Here is a 26,410-nt window from a genome sequence, read left to right on the forward strand (position 1 = left end):
AATGGCAATAGGGCTAAAATTATGGAACGGTACTACCCCCTTGGACCATGAAAGGGCAGGTAACATTCAACCTCTTCATGCCCATTTGGACGATTCATTCATTACTTCCTTCCAACGTTCTTACATTGTTTCCTTCCTTATGACTTCCAACATTCTTTTTCTCTTCGTTCGTTCATTCCTTCATTCGTTATTGCCTCCCACATTTCTCTCATTTCTTCACTGCTTCCTTCTTTCCTTAGTTTCTTTTTTTAAGGCCTGCTTTGCGCTAGTAGATGAGCTGTGCTGCAGCTGTATATAAACGCTCACGCAGTGCTGGTGATCTGCAGCTTCTACTGCACTGCGTTCCACTATTGAGCGCCTGTCTCATCCTTGATTGCACAAAAACAAGAACGGATGTGTATTTTCTTTTTAAAAAAAAAATAGATGTTACTACACGCCGAGGCACTTTGCCGCCGCCGCAATTCTTTCGACATCTTGAACTGCGAAACTTCGTGAGTGTGTCTTCTTTGTCGTCCGTGTTTTTTTCGTTGCGCAGTCGTTCTGGAGTTAGGAATTACCAACTTGCCCAAAATGCTGCTCTCATCTAATTCGAGGCTTTCCACTGAAACCATTGCCATTCAGCAGGATGCCCGTTTCACCTCTCAACTCGTTAGTTTCAGACAGGATAAAAAGCAGAAAATAAAGAAACGGTATTGCGTTTCGGCTAAGATAACGCAGTCATTGTTCCGACACCCACGTGCAGCGTACGGAGGCTTTCAATGTTTGCAGTGTACAAACCTATCTTATACATATTCGTAACTACGCAAGAAGCGCTAGCAATGTGATTCTTCATACAGATGAACCTCGTTATAACGAAACAGTATCGGGACCGTAAATTAGTTCGTTATATCCGATTATCGTAGCAACGGTAGAGGTAAAAATTGGCTTTAACAAATCAGCAATCGGGCTCGCACAAAAATCCTAGATACAAAAAAGCATTATTCCAGTCTTCAAACCCAATAAAAACGAGGTAACACTAGCCTGCATCCTTGCGGCGCTTCAATTTTCCACTCGTACGCTGGTACAACCAATCAAATGCAGTTTTTTTTCTTTCTTTGCGCCGGTTGGCCAGAATTTCCTCCGCTTTTTCAAGCTATTACAAAAAAATGTGGTTGTAAACTTTCTTTCACCAATTCCTTTGCTTCTTAAATACCTTTAGAGTTTTGAGCCTCGCGCGAACCAAATATTTCTTCGTCACAGCCCACGTCGCAGCGGCTCTGGCGTTTTAGGCTTCGTTATAAAATGAATGTCACTGAAATGAAGCACGACCAATCAAAGTCTACTTAATTCGCTATAACCAATATTTCGCTATATCAGTGTTCTTTATAACGAGGTTAAACTAGTTCTACATATCCCTAAAGTTCCATGTAGCAGACCACGCTCCACCCCTAAGCTCATTGCAACACCCGTAGCTTCCGTGAGACTGCACGCATTTGTCGGGATGCAAATGCGCCCTATGTACGATATCAATGCGCCTACTAGAAAAACACAGGGTCGCTTCAAAATGAATCTTCGAAATATTCGCTACCGCGAGTGCGCGCATATGCTCGAGGTTTCAAGAGGGGCGGGCAGGCACGCATTACATAACGAGTTAGAAGCGCGCGCATTAGGCTCCTTGTGTTATGTTTCCGTAATGGCCCACCACAGCGTCTTGAGGGAACTAGGTTAACGGCCATCGCCATATACCACTGTTGCCGAGTCGGTGCCAGAGTCCCGGTCGCGCTAACGTTGTATTATCGTCTGCTCCACACGCGTCGTCTGCTATACTTCTGCTTCCTTTGCTTCAGCGAAGGCAGTGTATTTCGATTGGAGATCTGTCCTCCGTGTAGTCGTTCCCATTATTTCCAGCACTCGAACATTCTTACGCCTATTTTCTACGAGCCTGCAAAAGATTGATGGATGAGTTTCGGAAGCATTGACCGACTTCCACACTTTACTTTCACCATTTTTCTTTATCTTTATGTTGCTCGTTCTTTACAGCATAGGAAAGAGCGTAGTCCGTACAAAGGCGACTGGGGGCCTGATCTAGTGCCCAGGTACATGTACAACGTAAATGGCGGCGTTGCAAGTTATACGCGCGACGAAGCACACACGTACGCACACGTGGGAGCACAAATTTCCTTAACTGCCACCCCACGGCTCTATATCTCAAGTTCTTTCGAAGTTTTCCGTAAGCTCCGGCCATCGGTCTTGGCTTACGCAACGCAGCATGGACGTGTGTAAGGCACGTCGTCCTGTGCATTGTCCGGAATATTGCTCAAGTCACAGTGTTTGTCGCAGGAATGACGCTTTCTTCTCCAGACGTTTACGGACGATTTCGTTCTTGCAGTGATTCTAGAAAGTAGATGAGGTTGGAGTTAAGTGAATAAAAGAAGTTACGACAAGATAACGGCTCTCGCAACGAAGACATTTGTTCATGGTTAATTACTGCGTCCAAAGAAACGCCTGAAGAAGCTTTTTTTTTCTTTCCTTCTCGGAAAAAAAGTGAGTAATGCGCGCTGTTGTAGTAGGCGTCTAAAAAAAATTTTTAGTCCAGTGAGTATGCAGGCAAGAAACAAGCGGAAGAGGACCTAAGTGGCTAAGTAGAAGAAATAATAACGGCAGTGAGCGATAAACAATGCCACTAAACCGACAGACAGTAGGCATTTTTCACTAAGCCTATCAACGCCTCGTTAGGGTAAAGTACGCATGAAAGAATGATGGCCTATTGCACTTTAATGAAAATTACAGTCGTAAAACAGAATGAGGAGGTGACCCTAATCCCTGACCTATGTGGCTCGCACCTCGGCGTTCCTTAGGCGTTCCTGTGCCCTGGAGACTTCCTAGGGCTAGCTGTGTTTCGCGCGCTGCCGAATACAGACCCCCCCCCCCCGCTCACACTCAGAATTTCTTTATACAATTGCACTTGCATTTGACACATACGCAGACACACACGGGGATAAACATCTCGCCCTCTCTCTTACCCACGAAATGAAATCTTCGCTACGCCTTTGACCATCAACTTCAAGTTTCAACTAACTCCTTTGTCGAATGCATCGTCTGATCTTTTGTTTAAGAAGGTGGCCCACTAAAACCGTCAGGCGCACCACTCTGTGCGTCGCCTACACTTTAGTATGATCAGATCGACGAAACTGCTTCGACATATACCTATACACGCGTATACGTCATGGCGACAGCAGACGTGCGCACGTCGCCAAACGTGCCGCCTCGCCACAGTGCCCCCTCTTTCGGCGAAACACTGCCAAAACGGCTCACTATACAGTGTACATGTCTAAGGCACTTAGCCCTATACGCGCAGTGGCGCAAGTCCTTCGAGGAAAACCCCCCCGAACAATGAGCCGTGTGCTCCATTTTGATCGTTTGCTTGCTTGCCAGTCTCCCCTTGCTGTCTCGTTCTCAGCGTTTCCTATTTCGACAGAACCTTCGCCCAACTATGCCTGAGTGCGTTTATGGACGTCTTCCTTCTTTCTTCTGGTCCTTTACAAAATGGCGGAAGGCCAAGGCCTTTATTGCGACCGTCGCGGGGTTTTTGTTGCCTCTTTTTGTTTTATTTGCTTTTTTTTTCTTTCAGAGCGTGAGACCCCTTGCACACGGAGGTCATTGCATGAGCAGAGGAGTCTTAAAGGGACATTCCATTCCGTGTGAGGAGAGCAAAATGGGTAAAAAAAAGTTGAAAAAAGAAAAAAAAAATGTCGCTAGGTGTCACCGTTTGAAGCGTGGAATTCCCGTTTAGGAAAGACCGAACTTTACAAAGTTTAGCATATTGCGTGTTTTTTTTTTTCGGCCACTAACCGATTAACCTACAAAACCTGATGTTACAGGGCAAATAATATATACACAGACAAACTTTCAATGATACCGCTCCATGCTCTTGCGGATCCCCCGTTTCTTCTTTTTTTAATATAGTTTGAATAAGATTAATGAAAGATTGAGGTCTCATAGTTTCTAATAAATTGTATAAATTTTTAACGTCTTATCATTCATTTCCACAATTCCATTTAGAAGCCAGAGGCGTGCTCAGGGTTCCCTCAGGGGCGGGGCCAAGGGCGGGGCCAAGTTTCATCGCAGCCCCCCCCCCCCCCCCCCCTGAGCGAGTCCGAAAGAGAACACGCTTCACAATTAATGAAAAAATGAAAATGAAGCGATGGCGGGCTCTTCACAAGGGCCTGCCTTTGGTCCCTGGCTTTCCGGAAGTAAAGATGGAAATTGAACAGTTCTTGAAATGCAGCATCATCGGCCTTCGGCTGCCATGCATTATGGTCAAAAACCAGCGTGCCACCATAATCCTGCTCTTAAAAATGACGGGATAGGTTTAACTGAGAAAAAGTATAGGACATACTTTGTATGGGACAGACTGCCCTGCCGTGCGCATGCCTATGTTAGAAACTATACTCATAACTTACCGTGTACTGTCCCCGAACTTTGGGATCTGTTCCCTCCAGGTCGTCGCGTCTATCAATAGATCGATCCCTTCAATTGATTCCTCTTCGTATCTAATACTGAGGTGTACGTATCACAACAGTGTATCTTTAACCTTACCTAACAACGCCCGTTGTCGTATGCCTGTACATCGAGGGTCGCATAAGGGGACCCCATTTACGTCAAAACGATGCTGTAATAACTTAAACGCCGCGCAAGTGAGAAACCCCGCGCGCGTGGATAGCACACAGCGGACACAAGAGGGCGCTTCAGGAATTCGCGACCTCGAGGAATTCGAGGAATGCTGCAATTTTGAAGCACAGAGCTTTATGGCGATACAATAGGTACGAGGTGCTTCGAGGGCTGTGGAAGGGTGTGATGGTCCCGGGGCTTACATTTGGGAACTCAGTAGTGTGCATGAAGTCAGAGTTACAATCAGGAATGGATGTAAATCAAAGGACGGTGGGCCGCCTCGCGTTGGGCGCTCACGGGAAGACGACAAATGAGGCTGTAAAGGGTGAAGCTCAGAGCAAAATGAGATTCGAAGAGAGGCTGAGGAAAATGAAGAACAATAGATGGGCAGAGAAGGTTTTCAGGTATTTGTATAGAAAAAGCGTTGACACGCAGTGGAGAAAAAGAACTAGGAAGCTCATCAGTAAATATACGGCTAGCAGTACGGGCGATATGGCAACAAGGAGCATTAAGCGGAAGGTCAGAGAGGCGGAGAGGACTTATTGGATGGCAGCGATGGAAAAGAAGCCGGCTCTGAGTAACTACCGAAAGGGAAAAAACGAAATAAGGAGGGAAAGGTTTTATGATAATTCAAGGGGAAGCGCTTTACTGTTTGAAGCAAGGTCGGGCTGCCTTAGAACGCGTAGTTATAAAGAGAGATTCAGTAACGAAGAAGAACAATGTACATGCTGCGGGGGAACTAAGGAAACGGTGGAACATGTACTGACTGAATGTGGCGATATTCACCCAGGTATACGTGTGGGCACGAGTCTACATGAAGCCTTGGGTTTTAGGGACAACAATGGAAAGCTGCACACGTCCGCGATATAAATAAGTAAGAGACGGTTAGAGTATCGGTGGCAGAAAAGTAGAGATAAAGAACAAAAATAAATAATGGGGGAAAAATAAGGTCATTCTGCCTTAAGAGGCAGAGAGATGGACCGTGAATTTATATTTTTTTGGTATAATAACATAGATTTAATCAATGTAGATAAGGTATTAGGCCAACATGAAACAAGGAAGCTTTTTTTTTTTTCTTCGAGCCTGGTGGCAGACGTCACCGCCCCGTTTTAAAGGGGACGCTCATAGCATCCACCTTTGTCGTCCTAGCGTCGTTCGCCCCACGTCCAACCTTCCGCTCTGAGCTATCCGTCTTGTATATGATGGCGACCTTTGGAGGGACGTGGCTCTTTCGTCTTCCTTTCTTTAGAAATCGAGGCTAATTTTAAGCACTTCGAGCGACTGAAGGCGCGGGTCCATTTACACTCGCTGCGCCCCATATCTGGCTCTCTTGCTATATTAGTATGAAGCCGGAATAAGACTGGTAGTATACGGTGACAGCGTACTTTGATATATAGCGCGCGAACTTCGCAGCCTAAAGAGGTTTCGGGAGGCAACTTTTGAAAGGAGGCTAGAGCCAGGGCTTAAAGTCAGGGGGGGCTCGGGGGAGGGGGGGGGCGGCCCCCCCTTCCATTTCTTAAGCAGGGGCTGTGTGTGTGTGTGTACGTATGTATTTAGGTCGCCGCCCTCTGAGGGCCCCCCTCCAATGAAGGAAGGCTTTAAGCCCTGGCTTAGAGCGCTTCAAGAAGAGAATAGAAGGGTCACTGCACCCTGAAAACGTGCTTCCGGACGGCACATGTGACCTAACCGTTGAAAGAAAGAAAAGGAAGAATCTTCCTTTCTTTCCTTGTTTACTGGATTACTTAAGACAATACTGAAAGTGTCCTAGGGTACAGGACTAAAAGCAAACATTGCGTGACTGGGCAGTGTCACCCATACAGCAGGTGGCCGTACTACCCAATGATTGAATGAAAAAAAGAAGGAAAGAGAAAATAAAGAGGAAAGAATATTCATTTTTTTCACTAAATAAATGCCCAGGGCGGTCGCACCCACCACAGAGCCCTTGACAGCAACTACCCCTCTCTTCGTGGCAGTCAGCGTCCTCAGTCAGGATGCCTGTTTGAGAGATATGACAGATGAAATTAGTGGGACCGCTGTTAGCAAACATTAACAGTGTAGATGTTATGGTGGAAGTCGTGCCATAACTGTATCTCCGTAAAACAAGAGACTGATCCCTCCCCCTAGTGGCTGGATCCGCCACTAGACTGACTATATCACGGCCACCTGGATCGGGGCGCGATCCAGGTGGCCGTGACTATATCCACACCGGGGGCAGGTGCAGTGGCGGATCCGAGGGAGGGGGGCGATCGCCATCCCCCCTCTCCCTTCAGTGCATTTCGTCCACCTCCTTTATCATCTGTGGTGCGACCTTGTACGCATTCCAAATAAACACGGAGGCGTGGCGTTACATCCAGCCGCAAGCGATTGGTCAATGCAGGGCCGTGACGCCTGTCGCGGTTCACATTGGCCATTCGCGTGCGGCTGGATGCAACGCCACGCCTCCGTGCTTATTTGGAATGCGTACAAGATCGCACCACAGCTTGCTTTCGCTTTCGCTACCACTTCCTAAAAGGGGGAAGGAAGATAATTGTCCCCGCCCTCTACCTCTCTTACCGCAATATCAAGCCTAATATTGCGGTAAGGCTGGATACTCCAGTCGTTCGAACAGACGTTTCCCGTGGACAGGGCCGGCACCAGGATATATATTTAATTTTTACTGAGTGGGTAGGGGAGGCGGGAAACTTGTGCGCTGTGTTTTGACAGCGTTTGTTCCTGGGCGGGGAGGGGGGTTGGGGGGTCAGGCGAAATTTCTTCTCTGGTGGGGTGGGGGTGTGCAGTCTATTCAGAGCCTGAATGTTCAACGAGACGCAATGTCCAATGGGTCACGTGACCAGCGAGACTGAATGTCCAAGACGGAATGTCCAACGAGTCTGAATGTCCAACCGAGACGGAATGTCCAACCAAGACGGAATGTCCAACGAGACTATGTCTAAGGAGTCTGAATGTCCAACGAGACGGAATGTTCAAGTTAGAAGAGAAGAACTGGCGCTTGTTCGAAATTTGTCAGTAAACTGATACATTGCGTTAAGATAGCCTAAGGGAAGATCGCATTTTCTTTGTGTTTTGTAAATGTTCACTGTGGCGTTGGATATCGTATTCTTGTTCCCTTATTAAACTTAAATTACTGCATTTATCATAATTTCAACGTTTGTTTGCTTTATCTTTTTCTGTTTTTAGTTTTCATATGTGTATTTCATAAGTTCTTTTTTTGTTTGATTACAAACTTTGTGTGATTTCAGAAATCCGACATCACAGCCCCTTAAAGAATTACGAAAGAGGGCGCTCCCTTGTCCACATTGTGGGGTATTTATGTGCGTTTAGTCCCTGGGAGTGTCCCCAAGCGCCACTCGTATACCCAAGGCGGCGAGTGTGTAACACTCTTTTTGTCAGAGGGCGTCACGAGGTACGTGATCTTCGCACGAGCCGGCAGCTGACCAATTAACCCTCACATGCTGTATCACGTCTGCCGAAACGAAGCCCTCGCTATGAAAGTACGAAAAAATTGGAGGACGCTTGAGCTTCGCCTTCAAGAGTAGAACGCGACAGTGTAATCGGACCCCGTGCGCATCTCCTTCTCAACTGTTAGCCTGACCGGTTCTCGGTGTATGCCTCAACCGTGTCGTAGGGAAACGAACGACTGTGCGCGTGACATTCACTCTTAGAAGAAAGGGCGTCGGGGCACTCCCTTTGTGAGAGTTTTGGCTTGTCCCGCTGGGCACTCCCTTTTCCGGGGTGAAACAACTCCCTCTAGACAGGGAGTGATTCAACGCCTCCTCATGGAATACAGTACTCCGTCTGCGATAGAGTGAAAGCACTCCTCCGAGGGAGTAAAGCTATCACGTTGAAACAGCTTTGAAATAAAATTAATCGAGCACAGAAAATGGCACATTCATACGCGCACACATTGACGCAACCAAAACACGTAGAGCGCTCGCAACCAAAACGCATACATTAGAGGATTTTAGTCTGTCCGGCACACCGGTATACTCAAATTGCTTTGCGTGTACCAGAATACCGGGTGTGAACTGCGCATACACACGCCCGGTAAACATGGCCGCGCCGCCGAAAGCGATTGCCGCCCACCTCGGATCTATCAAGTGGCCGTCGCTCGCTCTGTCGCTCGTTATCTCCGAACTGATGCTTTTATTTGCTTTAGGTTCACGTCCTTAAGCTTCGACAGCAAGGTATTCGTGTCGATTCGGCACCGTTTTCGAGAGCCATACTCAAATAATCAACGATGCAGGCTTAGCGAGTGACAATCCCGGAATCTCGAAGGTCATACATTATGTGTCAGTTAGTTGTTTTTACCCTCCATAGCTGGCGCAGCTTGACGTGGCGGCAGCTACGGCACACAAAGCGGCTGCGAAAAAGAAAAAATTTCGGCACTCGAACAGCGTTTCACGGAATAATTTCTGTAATGCTTATCTCTAGGGGTAATTAGAAAATGGACATCAATGTAAACATGCACATATGACAACACATACAAATCGCACACGACACAGGAATCGAACTCATGACCACAAGCACCGAAAGCAGACACTCTAACCACTATGCCACAGAGCTGCCGCATGCTTCGTTAACTTTTCACGGCCTTATATATTTACAAAGTGGTTTGCAACGAGAGGGTGGAGTTTGCTACTTCTTTTTTTGCATCATCGGCGTGTGTTTGCGCGTGGATTAGGTTAGTAAATAGTTAGCGCGGCTCCATGAACTCACGAAGGCCACCGTTAGCACCTTCAGCTCCGACTTCTGTTCGTTGTTTGTCGTGCCGCAAGAGAAATGATAAACGTGTGTTTTTGTGTGTTCACCATACATCGTGGATGTCTCGCTCGCCCAAAAATTTGCTCATACCGGCGTGAAAAGTACCTTTAGATAGCGAAACTCACGTATGTCTATTCTACGAGCGTGTGGTGTTGGAGCAGTTTTGGTTATTTTTGCCGCGAGCTGCAAGTGTCGGCAGTGCGTTCTCAGCTGTTCGAAGACATCATATGTCACATATTTTTGTTACATACGTCGATGTCAGAGTTGCAAGCGTATTTTAGCGTGCACCTATACAAGCTCGTGCATTTATTGCGCGTGTAGGTGCTGTTGCGATCTGCACGCAGGGTCAGCGGCACCTCTGAGCAGTTAGACGAATATTTGCGTGATGAGCACTTACGCGCGCTGAAGCACGACATACAGTGCTTCTGAATTAGTCATAGTCAGTATTTAATTGCTTTTATACTCGGAGACTAGCTACCTTTTACTAAGTAACCTTTACTCTTCGGTATCACGCCGCCGTTAAAATGTATGTCGAAGGCGTCCACCAAGGTTAAGCACGATGTCCATTAATTCGCGAGTGACATGTCTCCCTTAAATAGAAAAGATAATACTGTTGCGCCTCTGTATTGCGAACGTCCGCGTGTAGTTGGCACTACTCCTGAAGAGATTGTGCAGTACCTATTAAAAAAAAGGCATTATTGTATGCCTCAGTGAAACAGCTGTTCTTCAGAAAATAAGGTGTCATTTTAATTAGGATATTTTGTCACGGCAGGACACAACTTGACTTTTTCGTGATTCAGATTACACATAGCACGAACATGAGTGCAGCAGATAAATAAGAACTGAAAAAAGTGGGTGCCATGTGCACTCCTACTACCTCGTGTACCTGTAGTTGATTCCAAATCTACAAATTATGCGACCATTGATGAATGATCAACCCATCAATGTTCGATCACAGTTGATCTGTTTTCGTTTACTGCCTGTCGCTTATTTGCACGATGTTTTGCAAGAATCATCGGTTAAACCCATCTGGTAACGCAAGCATTATCTGTAGCATGCAGTGGTTCTCAAGAAGGGGGGGGGGGGGGGGGGGGTCAGCGAAGCCATTTCTGGGGGTCCGCGAAACGAATCTTCGAACAAAAAAGAAAATACGCCCTTTTTGAAGAAACAGTACGTCCAATGACCGCGGCCCCCATTTTTTGTTTTGCTTCACCGCATAACGGTTATGCATTGCGGCGGAGCTGGCTTATGCTTTTCATGAGATGGCTGTAAAGCTTTCACTGCAATTTTCTAGCACATGTGCTTTTCCAGGCTTGCATATTTGAAGAGAAAGCGTAGCGAGAAACAGCTGAAATGTGGCGGCAGATCGCACAACTTAGTGACAAGCTGTTGAGATTGAATTGGCGTGGCACTTTAGTTTGACCATTCTTTGCCACGGAGAAACGCAAGGCACCTATTTCATGCTGCATGTTGTGCTAATTTATAAGCCCTCACCCCCCCCCCCCCTCCTTCTCACTGCAAGGGGTCCCTCATCACTTCCACCAGTCCACAAGGGGTCTCCAAAACATCCATGGCTGAGAACCACGACCTATATATCAGAGCCTGAACAATTTCTTTTACATGTACAAGGACTTTTTTGTTTGAATTCATTACAAATTCTTAAAACTTCAAATGATACAATAAATGCTGGTTGTAGCACTTTATTAGAATCAAAACAATAACATTCACAATGTCAATGTAAATTATACATTTTCATCTACCACAGAAACTATGCTCATTATTGCACAGATGAAACAACATACACAATGCAACCTGAGCACTAATTCACAGCAGTAAAATATTATGAAAGTATAGTTCGAAAATTCATCACAAAGCAAGACACATACACTTCGCAATGCCAGTATGCAAGTACAATCCAAAGAGATGGCATGCACAGCAGTGGCGTAGCCAGGGGGGCACACCGGGCCTCCCTCGCCCCCCCCCCCCCCCTCGAAATTTTTTTTTGCTATGGCATACAGAGCCCAAAATGACAACTGAACACATATGCCTGCCCGGCTCCCACTTCAAATCAAGGAGACGACCCCCCCCCCCCCCCCCCCCCCCGAAAAAAATTTCTGCCTATGCCCCTGATGCACAGAGAACTTGGTGTCTGCTTACACATGAAGGCAACTCGATAAGTAATAAAGGCTTGCAACACTTAGGCATGGTGGTGTACCATTTTTCTTATATATTGCATTAGTTTGCCCTCAGGCATGAAAACATGTTACGCATGATTGTGCAGGTCAATGTTTTGTATAAAGACCTGTGGTGTCGACCATAGATCCATCTGCCAAGGTTTGTAAACACAGTCGCCTTTATTCACATATTTTTAAGCAATAATGTAAATTTATAAAGTTAAGCTTGGGAACATGGCATTATTTCGCAACCCTATTCACCCGTATTATTATGTATAAATAGTAGACCAATGGTTACAATATTTACATGCCAGCTAGTTCCATGAAATGCGACCGGAAAATTGGTTCTTCGTCACCTTCAACAGCTCAATTTATGGCTCATGCAGAAGTGCCACATTGAAATTGAATCCGCGAATACCGTGACAAGAACGTTACCTCGGAGTTAGGCAATAACATGCTTTGAATTAAAAATTGCCCATCAATACTGGTGGTGGCTTGGCACATTAGAGCCAAGGACTGGACATGCCATGAGGTTGAATAAAAATTGAACAGGGAATCAATAACGGCTGTAAAACAGTCAAGAACCATGCTTAGTAAATTAAATGAGTTTACATTCAGCATCTTTTCAAGCCATGTAAAATTTTCAAATGCACACTGTTATTGGAAAGTTTGGACTCAGCACCGTGCATAACACAATGCAGCAGTCCAAGTGCTGACAATCCTGAATACTGAGAGATGTACAAGATCATCAGTAATGTATACTGTAAGGCACAGGAGTGTTCACAGAAGAGATCGTCTTGTAGACAAACAGGTGGGCCAGAACTGTTGCTGCTTTGCCGAAAGTGTTCAGTCTTCCTGAAAAAGATATCAAGCAAAGAAGTCCATTAAGCTTTCTGCATCTATACAAAATACCCACTTGTCTTCTCTTACTGCAGACTTTTCCGAAAAAACAGAAAAATACAAAATTAGGAAGCTGCAAGTATTTTCTTGTGAGATATGCCATAAGTGTGCAGCACACTTTCATTCTTGTAATATCTAGAAAGACGCAGCATTATATACAGAAAGACGAGGCTCAATTGCTTGTCCATGTTTTGCTGCATGTTTTTATACACCTAGCAAAAGAACACGGTACAATAGCTAGTGGCAGTGTTGCTTGTTGTTTTGTGGAGGCAACTCCTATTACAAAATATTCATTTGATCCTCAAACTTAGTGCATGTTCTCCCAAATAAATATATAAAATCCTAGGCTAGACGGGGACAAAATATAGATATATAGTACTTATGAGGCCATGCAACAGTGGACAGCCTCGATTTTTAATTTACATTTAAATATAAAACTCTGTTTATGCCAAAGCAACATCAGATGTTGTCCTTCTCACAGCACTTCGGACTAACCCAGCTGTGGCACATAGCACCTGCCTGTAAGCACTGCACCATCATGCTTCTGCCAACTATGAAATGCGTGCATACTGAAAATTTATATGCTGCTTACTGCTTTGCTGTTACCTTAAATCTCCCCTAGCCAACACAAACTAGACAAGCAATTATATAACTATCAAGTGGAAATGAATGTAAAAATTTTCCTGACAGTGATAACTTAAATCACAAGGCGCATGCAGCCATCCTATGTTAGTCCTGTTGTGACTCACAACAGGACTAACATTTGTGTCGCAAATTGTGAGCGGTTTTTGCGACTACCGACACAAAAATAAAGTTAAACACCATAATAACAATGCGCTAGTGAGGCTTCAATGTATATCGATGTATATGCCACTTCATTGTTAAGGTAATGCATCACAATACTGATCGTTTGAAGCAAAACGGGAATGTGAACTAGTTGGCGGGTAATAGGCGAAGTTCAAGTTTAGTGCAATAAAGCTTTCAGTTGTGAGTAAGCGCTCTTGATGTGCTACTTTTGTCCTTGTCTTCTTAGCACTGGCGTATATAAGTACTGACCCATTTCGCCAGGACACTATGAATCCCTCACAATACAGTCAATATCATGCTACAGGTGTCTATTATCGAGGCACTCCACTGTAAATTCAATATAGTGTTATAGGCGTGACAGAGTGCAGGTGCAGATTCTGCATACTGTATCGGATGATTGAGATAAGAGCTACCATGACATTGGACTCAAAATAGTGATACTCTCAATGGTTTCCAATGTATCAATGACCTTGCTTCATTAAACACAGGTATGCATTGCACAATTCAGAAATGGATTCTATTTGATCACTCTCTCCAAACGAGAATTACTGCTACCAACCCAGGTTCTGTGAAGCATCCAGATGAGCTTCAAGAGTTCTTATCAAGCTGCTGGTGTCCACAGCTGCATAGCGTTGCATGTGCCCTCTTGAGCACCATCTGCAAAGAAAAAAAAATGTACAGATTTTTTGCAGTGACTCACTATTTCATGCTGCACTAAAACAGCTGTAAAGCACACAATACCTAATTCGGATAACCAGGCATAAATTCAGTTAGACGTCCATGCATGTAACAATCTTTTAACTCTAAGTTTATTATCCTAATGCACTCAAACACCAGAACTATTCAGTACTAATACTAAAACTGGCAGTGTAGATAAGCGTTTTTTTTCTAATCTCAGGAAAACAGATTCCAGAGCTTTTTCCTTGCTGCTCCCGTTTGAGGTTAACATTGAAAGTGCTGCTGTGCGTCTTACCGCAAAAGTGAGCTTAGAGACAGACCTTTACGAGGCATCATACTCTTCTTTCCGCATTTGTTCTTTTTCTGTAAAGTTTCTTAGTATTACTCCTTTATTCCTCGTACCTTCTTCCTTTGCACAGCATGCCAGCCAGTTTGAGAAGTGGCTAACCTGCCTGTCTTCCCATCTATTTCTTTCTTTCCTTCCTTCATTTAAGTCTTGCAGCATTTACAAAATACACACCAAGTTCAGTAGTGTAGCGTTGCCAACTGCACACAACATTCATAACCTACAGCCAACCTACAGCCAACCCAAAATTTCACTGCCTGTGCGAGACTAGAAGCAAATACTTGTGGTTTCAAGTTCACTCCACACCTCCCATTCGTCAAAGACACAGTACTTGAGTTTTTGATAAATTAAGTTGTTTGCGTGTATCATGCTAATGAAAGAGCTCAAAACAAAGCATGATACAGCAAGGAGTAGGTGCACAACAGCACGTCCTTTGAGAATTTGCGATAGAGTCATCTGGTGACTTGCGTGCCATTGTCTACTGCTTCTGGTGCTGCTGCTAAACACAATATTCACATTCATCAAGAAGCATGAAGGTAGGAAGCTTACATATGACTTAACGAAGTAAAACCATTAGAGATGACGAAAGGTGTTCTGTTCTTGCTGAACATTAGTTTTTTTTAACTGTGATTAATGTTTAATGGCTGCTTAGCCTTGCTTCAAAGCTTCATAATAGTCTATGAGAGTCACATTTTTTTAATTATTGTCCCTCTGCCATCAGTATTGCATGAGCTGATCTTGCCACTGATGTGACTGAATAAGCCTGGCACAGCTCACACATCTTCAACTCGATGAGAATATCCACATGAAATTCAGGAAAGTTCAAGATGTCACTAATATGTCACAAAATTGTCACGAATTAAGTGACATATCGTAAAATGCACGTGCTTCACCATAAACGCTCTCACTTAGCAGGACAACTTTCACATAATTGGCCATAATCATATCTCTGCAGCATAATTTTATTCGTTCTAGTCCACCTAATGACGTTATTACCCCATATAGGGTATGCTGTTTTTTTTTTTTGTCTTAGAGACGAACTAAGTGCGCAATGCAAAATTGTTATTCGAAAAGTATTCCCACTTACTAATATTAGGGAGTTTGGAATAGCGTACGCCAGGCCCGTAGCCACAGGGAAGGGGGGAGCGAAATTCTGATGGAGGGGGGTGTTTTACCGAAAATGAATTATGAAAATAGGCGTTTTTCTAAAAAAGTGAAAGGCGCAACGAAGGGCACCGGAAGTTTCGCCCATCTGTTTTCTTTAACGTGCACTGACATCGCAGAGTTACAACAGGCGTTTAGCGTAACCCCCCCCCCCCCCGAAATTTTTCAGTTTTGCTTGCGTATATAAGCACGCACACATACAACCGCACGCACGAACATACATAAAGTATGGTTGACCCCCCCCCCCCCCCCCCCCCGCCCCGAAAAAAATTTCTGGCTACGCCCCTGGCCTCCACCGAAATGCTACCGCCGCGGCCGAGATCGAAGCCGCGACTTTCGGGTCGGCAGCCGAGCACCGCAACCATCGTACAACCGAGGCTGACAACTACAATAACTGAATCAACTGAAAACAAAAGTTAGCCTTAATGCACACATGACGGAGTGATAACCGCGGCTCTCGCTTGTTTATATTTTCTGAAAGCACGCTGCCGTATTCACGCTTAATGGCAAGCAAAGAATTGTATAGCATAAATTGTCTTCATTGAGGCGTACCCGCTCTTCGATAGACTGGCCGTGCGAAGCGTGTGCCTTCACAAAAGCTTTTTAAACGCGCATCAGGCATCACACGTATGTGCGCGTAATGCTTTTCCATTCTGCTTTTTATTGTACTTTCCACGCGACACACTGTGCAGCACTACACACGTGAGCGACGCGAAACTGAGAACACAGAAGCACCACTTACCGTTCGCATTTCCGACTGTGCCTAATAGAGCTGTGCACGGGCCCTATTTCCGAGCCCGAGCCCGGCCCGGGCCCGCTGACTTTGTCGAAGGCCCGCCCGAGCCCGACGGCAAAGGGCTGCGAGCCCGCCCGGCCCGGCCCGACGTACGAAAACACAATCCCGGGCCCGGCCCGGCCCGGCCCGACTTTTTGAAGGTTCGCTGCGAAAACAAAAAATCGTTTTCCGGTAATTTGCCATTTTATTGAGCATATCAAATATGATCAAACGACACGCGACAAACACTCTCTAATAGAGACTGTTCGCGGCACTTTTGCTATACAAGTTGACGGCCTCATGCCAGCAACGATGGAGTTCGCTCGCCAAAGCCGTCACGTGTATGGGGTATGCCCATGCAAGCGTCAGCTTGCACGAATGCGATCTACGTCGGGTCGCTCGTCGCTGTCGCGTGCATTTTCACTCATATGAGATTTGGCCTTAAACCTAGCGGGAACAGTCGCGTGGCGCCGTCAGTAGCTCAGGTGGTGTTACTCTCTGTTTGCGGAGTGCACAGAGGCAGTGCTTTACCTGCTCCCCTTTTGTTTAAAGTAGCGAATGGAAAGGAAAAGCGGTAAAGGGCGGTCGCGGAAAAGGCGCTGTATGCGTGCTGGAAAACAATTCCCGCTCATTCTCTATATTTCGGGCTTGAGTCGGGCTTTGCGCCGGGCCCGAGCCCGGCCCGATAAAACTCCAAGTAGCCCGAACCCGGCACCGGTCCCGAGGTGAAAATACGTCGGCCCACCCGAGCCCGGCCCGCGGGCCGGGTCGGGCTCGGGCTTTCGGGCTACCCGGAGCCCATGCACACCTCTAGTGCCTAACCAGGTGCTGGCCGAACACGAATACACGAAGGTGCAAGCACGCTTGAGTCTTCAGACCATCATGAAACCAACACGAACACGCTCACAGTACGCGATGTTGCACTGCCGTCGCTAAATGCCGTTCACGTCCAGCGTTGAGATAAGAGTCGCGCACACACAGGACACGGGCACGCACAGCCGACACAGCTGAGCAATTCGGAAACTTCGATGACCGGGCAACGGGAGAAAATGGCGAAGGCAGCGACGGGCGACGGCGAGACTTCGACTTGAGCACGCACGCTTCTCCTCTCCTGGTGCGCGCGTGTGTGTGTGTGTGTGTGTGTGTGTGTGTCTGTTTTTTTTTTTTTTTTGTCTTTCCTCGCTCGCGCCTGCGTGCCTGCGTCGTAAGGTTGCGTTATCGTGCTTCTCTCGGCGGCTCATGTAACAGCCCTCCCGTTTAGCGGCTGCTTGAAGGAAGTCGCGTTTATATATATCTTTTTTTTTTTTTTTGGACGCGATAGCGTCAAAGAGCTCGTCTCGCAGAAATTCCGGTGTCGGCGGCGTCGGCGTCATTGGTTCTGAGCGAAAAAGCAGCGTTGGTTGGTCGTGAGCGAAAAGTCGAGGTAGATGCAAAGAGACAGAGGGCGTTTGCACTTTGGCTTTCCTTGCGGCACTGTGTATACGTCTCCATCGAGAAGCGCAGGCAAGCTAGCGATTGAGAAGGCGATAGTGTGTGTGTGTGTGTGTGTGTGTGTGTGTGTGTGTGTGTGTGTGTGTGTGTGTGCGCGACCATGCGTGTGTACGAATACCGCTGTCGCGTTTTAAAGGCGAAACTAACAGTCCCCCCCCCCCTTTTTTTTTCTTTTTTTTTCCTCGTGCTTTCTGTCCACAGCATTTTATTGCGTACGCTGCGGCGTGCCGTCTCTGGTCAGTTAATAACTAGGACCTGACTCAGAGTGTGCGTACGTGTGAGTATAATCACAGATTCTTTGTGCATGTCAGCGGTTTTCGTCGCGATAAGTTGACGAGGAATCTATCGCCGTCACTTCTTCGATTGAGCTACTACCAAAGATATTAGACTGCTCGAACTTTTCTTTACAGCTCGTTATATTTGGAGAGTTGCAAGACTAAAACAAGCTCTGACACAAGCTTTTATATGGCAAGAGAGTAAAACAACCTTTTACTCTCTCGTGGGATGCGGGAGTGAAACAGGCACTTTACTCTCCTTCGCCAGGAGGAGTGAAAGGCCTTTTCACTCCTCCTGGCCAAAAGAGAGTAAAGCGCCTCCCTGAGAGAGAGTATAATGAGATCTGTGGGAGTAACACAGCTCTGTAACTCTCACTGCAGGAGTTTCAGTTTTTAGAGTGTTCATGGGCGTCCGGAGGGGGGTGCAAGGGGGGGCAGCTGCCCCCCACCCCTTGGAATTTTGGATAATAATTTTCTATGCAGTAGCAGTAAGCTATTAGCACACCCCTGTCCCGCATATCCGCGTGAAACATCATTCAGGATTACCAGCCAACTTTGCACGTTACATACTGCTATGGACTTATCTTGCCGGTCATGTCACGGCAATGAAACAAAAGCTACCTATGCTGTATGCCCCCCTCCCCTCCCCCACACTCTGCTGATGCACCCCCCTGGAAAAAGTTCTGCGGACGCCCTTGGTGACATTGACTGTGCGTGCTTCAAACTATCCTAGAATGCCTACTGAGAGTACAGTTGTTAACTGCCCACTATATACGCCTTAATTCTTCCTTTTGCGAATCAGCGAAGGGCACACTACACGTCCGCAAGGCAACACGCGAACCTACGCAGCTGCTCACTTTGTTGACGCTTTTGTAGCTGATGATGATTAAATATGTCCTAGCGCTTTGTAATGGGTAGGCCTTTAAAACACCCACTCGTGGCGCAATTCGCATGTTTTGACGCCTGGCGCGTTTCTACGCTCCTGCCACGCAATATTGCATGGGTTAAGGAGACTCCTTCCACTAAATGACATTCATATAGTGCTTTTTTTCTGAAGCAGTTTCCAGCATTACCGTGACTTTGTGGTAGAGCATCTGCTTGCCACGCGGACGGCCTGGCTTAGATTCTCACTTGGAACCGAAGTTTTTTTATTATTTCTTTTATTTGCATCTTTCTCGATTTTTCGGTCACGGACGAGGATGATTTTTCGCTCACAGCCAACCACACCGACGCCGACACCGGAATTTCTGCGAAACGAGCTCTTTAACGCTGTCACGTTAGTAAGGGGAATCGTTCGAGGAGCTCCTTTCTTCGAAAGTTGCGGGTTTGGATTCCACCGACGGAAAGGGTGACACTAAGGTTGCCCACAATATTGTGGCTACTTTGCCGGGTTACATGTAATCTATTACGTACAATTTCGGTTCCTGCGACTGGCGTCTCATTTTAATTTTCCGACCTGAGACAGAATGTACAACGAGACGGAATGTCTAACCGAGACGGAATGTCCAACGAGACGAAATGTTTAACGAGACGAAATGTCTAACCGAGACGGAATGTCCAACGAGCCCGAATGTCCACTATTGGACATTCCGTCTCGTTGGACTTTCAGGCCGCAAGCGTGTGCAGTCGCCCCCCGTGCCCTCACCCTCTCGCGCCGCCCCTGCCCCTCGGGTGTGGCACACTCTGGATCACGTACAAACACAAGCTTTCAAAAGCGCGCGCCGAATCGCTTCGCGGGCATCGGAGGCTTGCTCCGCCGTCCACCAGATGACCCTACCGGCAGCGCGCGCAATCGTACAAAGGAGAAAAAAAACGCTCTTGGCGACGTTCCGGCCCGGGCTCGCTGGGGCCTGCGGTACGCCCCGACCGCGACCTTTCCGAACGGCGCAAACATGGGCGCTAGTCCACTCGAAAGCAAGACTCAACGGTCGTATCCCACGAGCCACGATCGCATCGCGAGGCCTAGCAGGCTAACCGGAGAAACGTCGTCTGCAAGCCGAAATGTCGTCTGTTCAGCGTAGTGGCCGCGGCTGTGGCGTTCGCCCGCTTCGACCGGGTTTTGCTTTTCCTATTTTGCCGCCGTCTCCGCAACGTCGCGGAGGATCTTGTGAGTAAAACGTTTTCTCTATTCATTTCTAAAACTAGTTTGGAACGCGGCTTTGCGCGCGTTCGGTGGTACGCGACGAGGGCCGCGTCTTAACCGAAACGTTAAGTCGTGGAACGCATGCGTCGCATTTTACGTAACGGACCGGCATATCGCTTTGCGCCTCCGGCCCTTATCTGTCGAGTGGCTTATCGCGCATTTCTTCCCCGCTAGTCTCGAAGCGCTCGAGTCTGAAATAACGGAACGCGGGAGCGCCTAAATATGGGCCGGCCCGTACATTCGTTTATTTGTTCTAGGCCTAGCGGGCTAGGTCGGAAACGTCCAGCTGATTCGCTCTTTCGCTTCTCTCTCTTTACTTTCTCCCGGCGTTCACGCGCTCTCTCGTTTCGCGGGAATTTGAGAGAACAGCGCGTATAATGTCTTTTCGAGTTTAATGTAGGAATATTCGATGTGGTTTCGCTGCTACCAATCGTGTCGAAGTCGACCGAATAAATATTTTTGTTTCCAGTCTCTGCCGCATGTTGAAGCCGCTAGGGGGCTGAGAGTTCGATGCTCTCGTGTCGTCTGCTACGTCTTGCGTCAGCGCGTCGTCTGCTAGCAATAGGTTTTTCTCAACGGTTGAACGTCCGTGTTACGACTGGCAGTACGTGAAGGTTCATTAAATTTGAATATGTCGTTTCGACTAATAGCTCGCGTTTCTCTATCTCGGCAGTGTGGTCTCGCGCTTGAGGTCGTTTCACGGGAAAAGCAGATTATGCGCGTTCGTTTCTAAACGCACTGCGCAAGTTTTACGAAGCCTTTTTTTCCCTGTGACGAAACCTCGCAGTTCGCCGATCGAGTATGGAAGGGCACAAAAGTCATCGCGTTATCGACGAGTTTTTATTTCCTTACGATGAACAGAGTCTCGAGTGATAATCGATTGGAACGGCGTATGTGATCTAGCGATCGAGAACGGCTGGAACAAATCGCGACTGCGTTCAAAGTTCTGTTCGATGGCAACGTATTCGTGCCTGACGGCAGCAAGGAACAAAAAAGAAAACAACAGTACTTTGTTTACGTGCTGCATCATGCGACCCGCCATTAGCGTCAGAGACAGAAGTTCTAAGCGAATCTACGCATCTGCATATATCGATCTTTTAGAGCGCGGCGTGCACTCGGTCGCATTGTTTTCCGAATCCGGTTTGTGGTCATCTTGGAGGCCATTATTTATCTCGTACTTGTAGCTGTACGAATCAGCTGTATTCCGCGCGCGTGATACAAAATACAACTTCTAAAGCGAATTGTCGAACCAACGTCATGTGCTGACGTCAGCATGCGTCAAAGTGACGTCATTGGTTTGGCAATCTTGAATTCTTGAGTGCGGCTGCCTTCCATTATTATTACTGTTATTATTTATTATGATGAAGCTAGAATGGAAGCTTGAGAAAGTAAAACAAAAAAGTACCAGTACGAAGTGGGAGCAAATAACATTTCCTTTTAATTAAAGTTTTAACACCGGTTACTACATTATATCCCCTTCAGGCGCAAAGTATGGTAGACTGTCTCAAAATGTGTGAAACTTGCATATCATTCCAAGGCACTCGATATTACTTTCCAAGAAAGAAGTTGAAGTAATATAATTGTTTGTGCGATATTCATTCAGCAAACTGGGAGCATGGGAATGGATGAAGGAAGAACCACACAACACGAGCAGCCACTAGCAACTGTTAGTTGTTAGTGGGCGCTCGTGTTGTCTAGCCCACCTATCGATCCTTTTGCTTTGCGCGAGTTTCAGTAACTAATTGTAGTTAGCGCATAATTATATATTTATAAGTGCTGCAGTCAGTAATGTTCCATTTTAACATAAATACAATGAAATCATAGGCTCGAAATGCATGCTCAATTCGATTTTGGTTGTATTCATTCCGAGCAAAGAAAAATAATACTTTTAATGTTGGTCCTCGAACGGGGCACATCGAACGACCCGTCGAACATCGTAGTGCCTCCAACAAAGTGATCAGCTACAGTCATATGCAGCACGTTGATGTCAAGTCGAGGCACGTCAATTACGCAGAAGGTTTGATTCATCCTATGCGCAATGTATCTAGCCCTTTCTAAGCCACTAGTCCAAAGAAGTGGCAAAAACAAGTTGCATTCACGTATGTGAACATTGCGCCTCAAGGGGATGTACACAAAAGCTGGTAAACACGTTCGTAAAGACGTATTCACAAAAGTGTGTTGTCTTAATTCTGCTCTGTGTGCTATGAAAATTACGTCAGCTACAGTGTTTAATATGTTGAAGCGTGCATGTCGGTGTACGCAGAGAGTTTTATTCTGTCATTAAGTTTCGAACAATACTGTGTGAAATACCTAATAGAAGTTCCCCACTTAACAAAAAATGAGAAGCGTTGCAGAACCTTTTTTCTTTGAACCACTTGCCGCATTCAACTACTCTCTTTCAGGTTAATTATGGACTCATCGAGCAGCCATGAACTACAGCAACCAAACACAGATGTTGAAATCAAGCAGGAACCAGTCTCACCACCCGGCTCCGACATAGAAGAGGAGGAATGTACGTATAGACATTTCTATTAACAATGAACCGCGCACAATGAAGGTGAATGAAATTTGGCTCGGTATGCTGACACAAACTAAAGAAAAGCATAATGTTGTTACACTCAAACCTCATTATAACAAAGTAGCATCTGCCGCAAAAATAACTTCGTTATATCCGAAAATTCGTTATAAACGTTTCTTTGTAACACTGTAGCTATTACAAGACTGTTCTTCGTTTACTTCGTTATAACCGATAATTCGTTATATGCATGTTCGTTATATCGATGTTTGAGTGTATTTTGAATCAACAGAAAAGCTTTTCACATCTACTCAGTGGGAGCCCCCCTTTACAAACATGCATTTGCATGCTTTATTACTTTAAAAAGGGTATGAACTCGAGCTTGTTGCCATGGCTTCATAAGAGGAAGCAGCGCCGGTAAACGAGACAAGACTGACCTTGGCACTGGCTAACAACATGAGCGTTTATTTCGTAGGTCGTATTTCGAAGGAGATTAAATATCTCCACTCTTGAACACTGCATTCATGGACTAGTCGGGACGCATGCGTAGGGCTTCCCCTTCCCCCTTTTTGTTATTTCCCTTTCCCAAGAAGCGTATATATTTGTACCTACGAAATAAACGCTCATGTTGTTAGCCAGCGCCAAGTCCTGTCAGTCTTTCTTGTCCTGTTTGCCCGTGCTCTTTCCTGTTATAATGCTTTATTACAAATTAAATGCTATAACATTGCTCATATGGTACCGTGCATTCGAAGCAGCATAACTGCGTAATTGTCCCCATGCTTTTCTTGCCTCGTCCCTTGCCTCCAACAAATAAGTTAAGCAAGCTCCTCTTGTTAATTATGAAGCTGCGTTTGACTGTCTTGTTCTCTGCCTCCATTTCAGATGTGACACCAGACTTGTACAGGGGCCCACATTTCCCACATCTTACTGTAAAGGTAAACAGTCACATTTTCCTTTGCCTAGCTATTATTAGCCTTGCCTGTATTCGTTTTCCTAATGTTCGCTACCTTGTGTTACCTGCTCAGTCATATTTTCTCATCTTTCCTGGTTAGTGAGTAAATGCATATATACACAGCAGAAAAGACCGGTTTGGTGTCGCTTCGTAGTGTTAGCAGGATGACAGGCGAAATCTGCGTCTATTGCCTTCGGGCGTGAATCATGACGGACTGTCTGCAAATGTGTAAAATCCCCACAACATAATTCCGACGCAGTAGGTATTACATTCCAGAAAAGAAAATGAAGTAATATGTTGTTTTGTGCGAGTTACAGCAATTAATTGAACTTGACACGTAATTAACTATTTGATTATCCTGCAGCCAGTCATGTTTCATTTTTGCATAAAAAAGACTCAAATCTTAGGCTTCAAATGCATGCACAATTTGTTTTTGGTTGCATTAATTTCGAGCAAAGGAAATGAATACTTCTGACGTGGATCCTAGAATGCGGCATGTCAAACGACCTTTCGGACATTGTAGTGCCTTCGCGAAAGTGATCAGCTCCAGTCCTATGCAACACAATGAGATTAAGTCAAGACTATGCAGTGGTTCCATTTATCCTATGTGTAGTGCGTCTTGCTCTTTCTTGGCGACTAGTCCAAAGAACTGGCAAAAACAAGTTGTATCCGCATATGTGGACATTGCGCTTTAAAGGAAAATATAATCGTTGACAACCCAAGAAATCGGCAAAAGCTTCACCAGTGGTACCAGCACTAGAGCACTGCACAGGCCGATTTTTCCGGCCCGGGCCCGGCCCGGCCCGAAAACGCCATGCTCCGGCCCGCCCGAGCCCGGCCCGGTGTTCCTAAATGTGGCCCGTACCCGGCCCGGGCCCTAAAGGTTTGGGCCCGGCCCGTTTCAGCTAGTGATGCCTTGAGCATAAAGGAGGCACTGTCCAACCTTCGGTTATTGTGAAGATACCTGCCGCACACAAGATATTTTCTAGAGATTGTTTTAGGAACTTTTTTCAGTGTCACAACTTTCACCGGTACTGTGTATACTTTCGGTGAATTACGCGCGTAACACTCTTGCGAAATGATTGCAGGGCAATATAAAATATAATTAGTCATAGCTGGCTATTTCATGTACGCATGCAGTGCTAACCACGCAATCTCATTTTTGCATTCCAAAGAACAACTACAAAATATAATACCTGCATAAAGTGGAGAAAAAAGCATGGCAGACATTTTTAAATTGAGTCTACATCAACTGCATACGAGCTAGGGCTGTTGAGTAAAAGTAGCAAGTTTCCTGCAAACCTCATCTATTGCACAATGCAATGGGGAAAAAAACGTGCTCTATCTGCTTCTGGGAGGAATACGCCAGGCTGGGCAGCGTTACATAAATTAAAGCTGTCGTGTTGACTCCTCGGCAGGCAACTGCACCCAACCTACATTACGTTTTCGTGTTCAAAACAACAAGGTTCTTTGTCCCACCCTTCTTCCCCGAGTCACCGCCACCGTCACCGCCACTCGGGGAAACGAGTGTCTCTATGGTCTGGCGCATCGCCACTAGTAATGGGAAAATCAACAACGGCGTTTGCCCTGGGATAAGAGTCGTTCCGCATCTTGCACTTAAAATGCACGAAAAACAGCTCCTGAGATATTAATGACTCACAAGTCGCGTTGGCCAGTCTACGGGCATGCAAGCGTAGCTGCATACTCGAAATGTTTCCCTAGATACAAACGCGCACATCTTATACACACTAATCTAGGCAATTTACCGCTGTTTTTCCTTACACGGTACCCAAGAACGTCTTTCACTCACTATAATGGCGGAAACTTATATTAGGCGTTTCTTGAAATCCCATGTAGCATACCGATGGAGCAAAATTGTAGACGTACTGTGCAATTTCTATGCACGCCAATACACTCCAGGTGGTTTAAATTACCCGGAGCCCTCAACGACGGCGTCTCATATAGCCTGGGTCGCTTCGGGAAGTTAAACCCCACAAAACAACAAAAACAAAGCCACACAACGTACACACGCAGTTATACCTATACGTATGAGACCCAGGCCTAATACGGGCCTGGCTCAGGCCCGACCCGAGCCCGAAGACCAAGGGCCCGAGCCCGGCCCAGGCCCGATCCAAGAACCCCTTACCCGGCCCGGGCTTTCGGGCCGGCCCGGGCCCGTGCAGTGCTCTAACCAGCACTACTCCGGCCACAATACAGCCATATCACTTCACATTCAGAAGCAGCTCCAGCTAGATCGAAGATTTTGTCAACAGTGCCACCCTCACTCCACCTACAGTAATGCCGCCACTCGGCCTTCAGAACAAGCTCCGCCCACGACACCAGCCTTATCTCTTAATTAATGCCACCCTTGTTAAAGCTTCTACCCAAAATTTCACTTCTCTGAAAAAACTTTTCCCTCGAGGTGTTGAATCTTTTTTTTTTCTCGGAGGATGCTGACCAAATGAAACTGAACAAGTTCACCTCCGCCTCAATATCACACAAAAGATGGCTGAATGATGTATTCATATAAGTTGTCTTTAAGTCGGACAGCCAATGTATATTTTTTCCATTAACGTTCCTAGTTTATCACTCAGTGTACAGGATTATTAAATCGAGAGGAAGCACATAAAATGTTAATAATAATTGTTGGGGTTTTACATCCCAAAACCACGATATGATCACGAGGGACGTCGTAGCGGAGAGTTCCAGAAATTTCGACCACCTGGGGTTCGTTAGCATGCACCTAAATTTAATAAGCACATGAGCCTCTTAACATTCT

The 26,410-nt window shown here is 46.2% G+C and overlaps 1 protein-coding gene across 2 annotated transcripts in view; it reads left to right on the plus strand.

Annotated features, from left to right (window-relative positions):
• The first annotated feature begins 19,829 nt into the window (after positions 1–19,829).
• The window catches only part of LOC119404705 (piggyBac transposable element-derived protein 4), a 34,253-nt gene continuing 27,672 nt past the window's right edge, over positions 19,830–26,410 (plus strand). The window contains exons 1-3 of one of the 2 annotated variants that reach the window (XM_037671352.2): positions 19,830–20,128; positions 22,567–22,676; positions 23,562–23,614. In XM_037671352.2, coding sequence (XP_037527280.1) covers positions 22,574–22,676; positions 23,562–23,614 — 156 coding nt within the window. In that variant the 5' untranslated portion in view covers positions 19,830–20,128; positions 22,567–22,573. Of the gene's footprint in view, positions 20,129–22,566; positions 22,677–23,561; positions 23,615–26,410 lie in introns of those variants that run through there. The other variant, XM_037671351.2, reaches the window with a different exon arrangement.

Source organism: Rhipicephalus sanguineus, chromosome 9, assembly GCF_013339695.2.
Source record: "Rhipicephalus sanguineus isolate Rsan-2018 chromosome 9, BIME_Rsan_1.4, whole genome shotgun sequence".
Taxonomy (NCBI): Eukaryota; Metazoa; Arthropoda; class Arachnida; order Ixodida; family Ixodidae; genus Rhipicephalus; species Rhipicephalus sanguineus.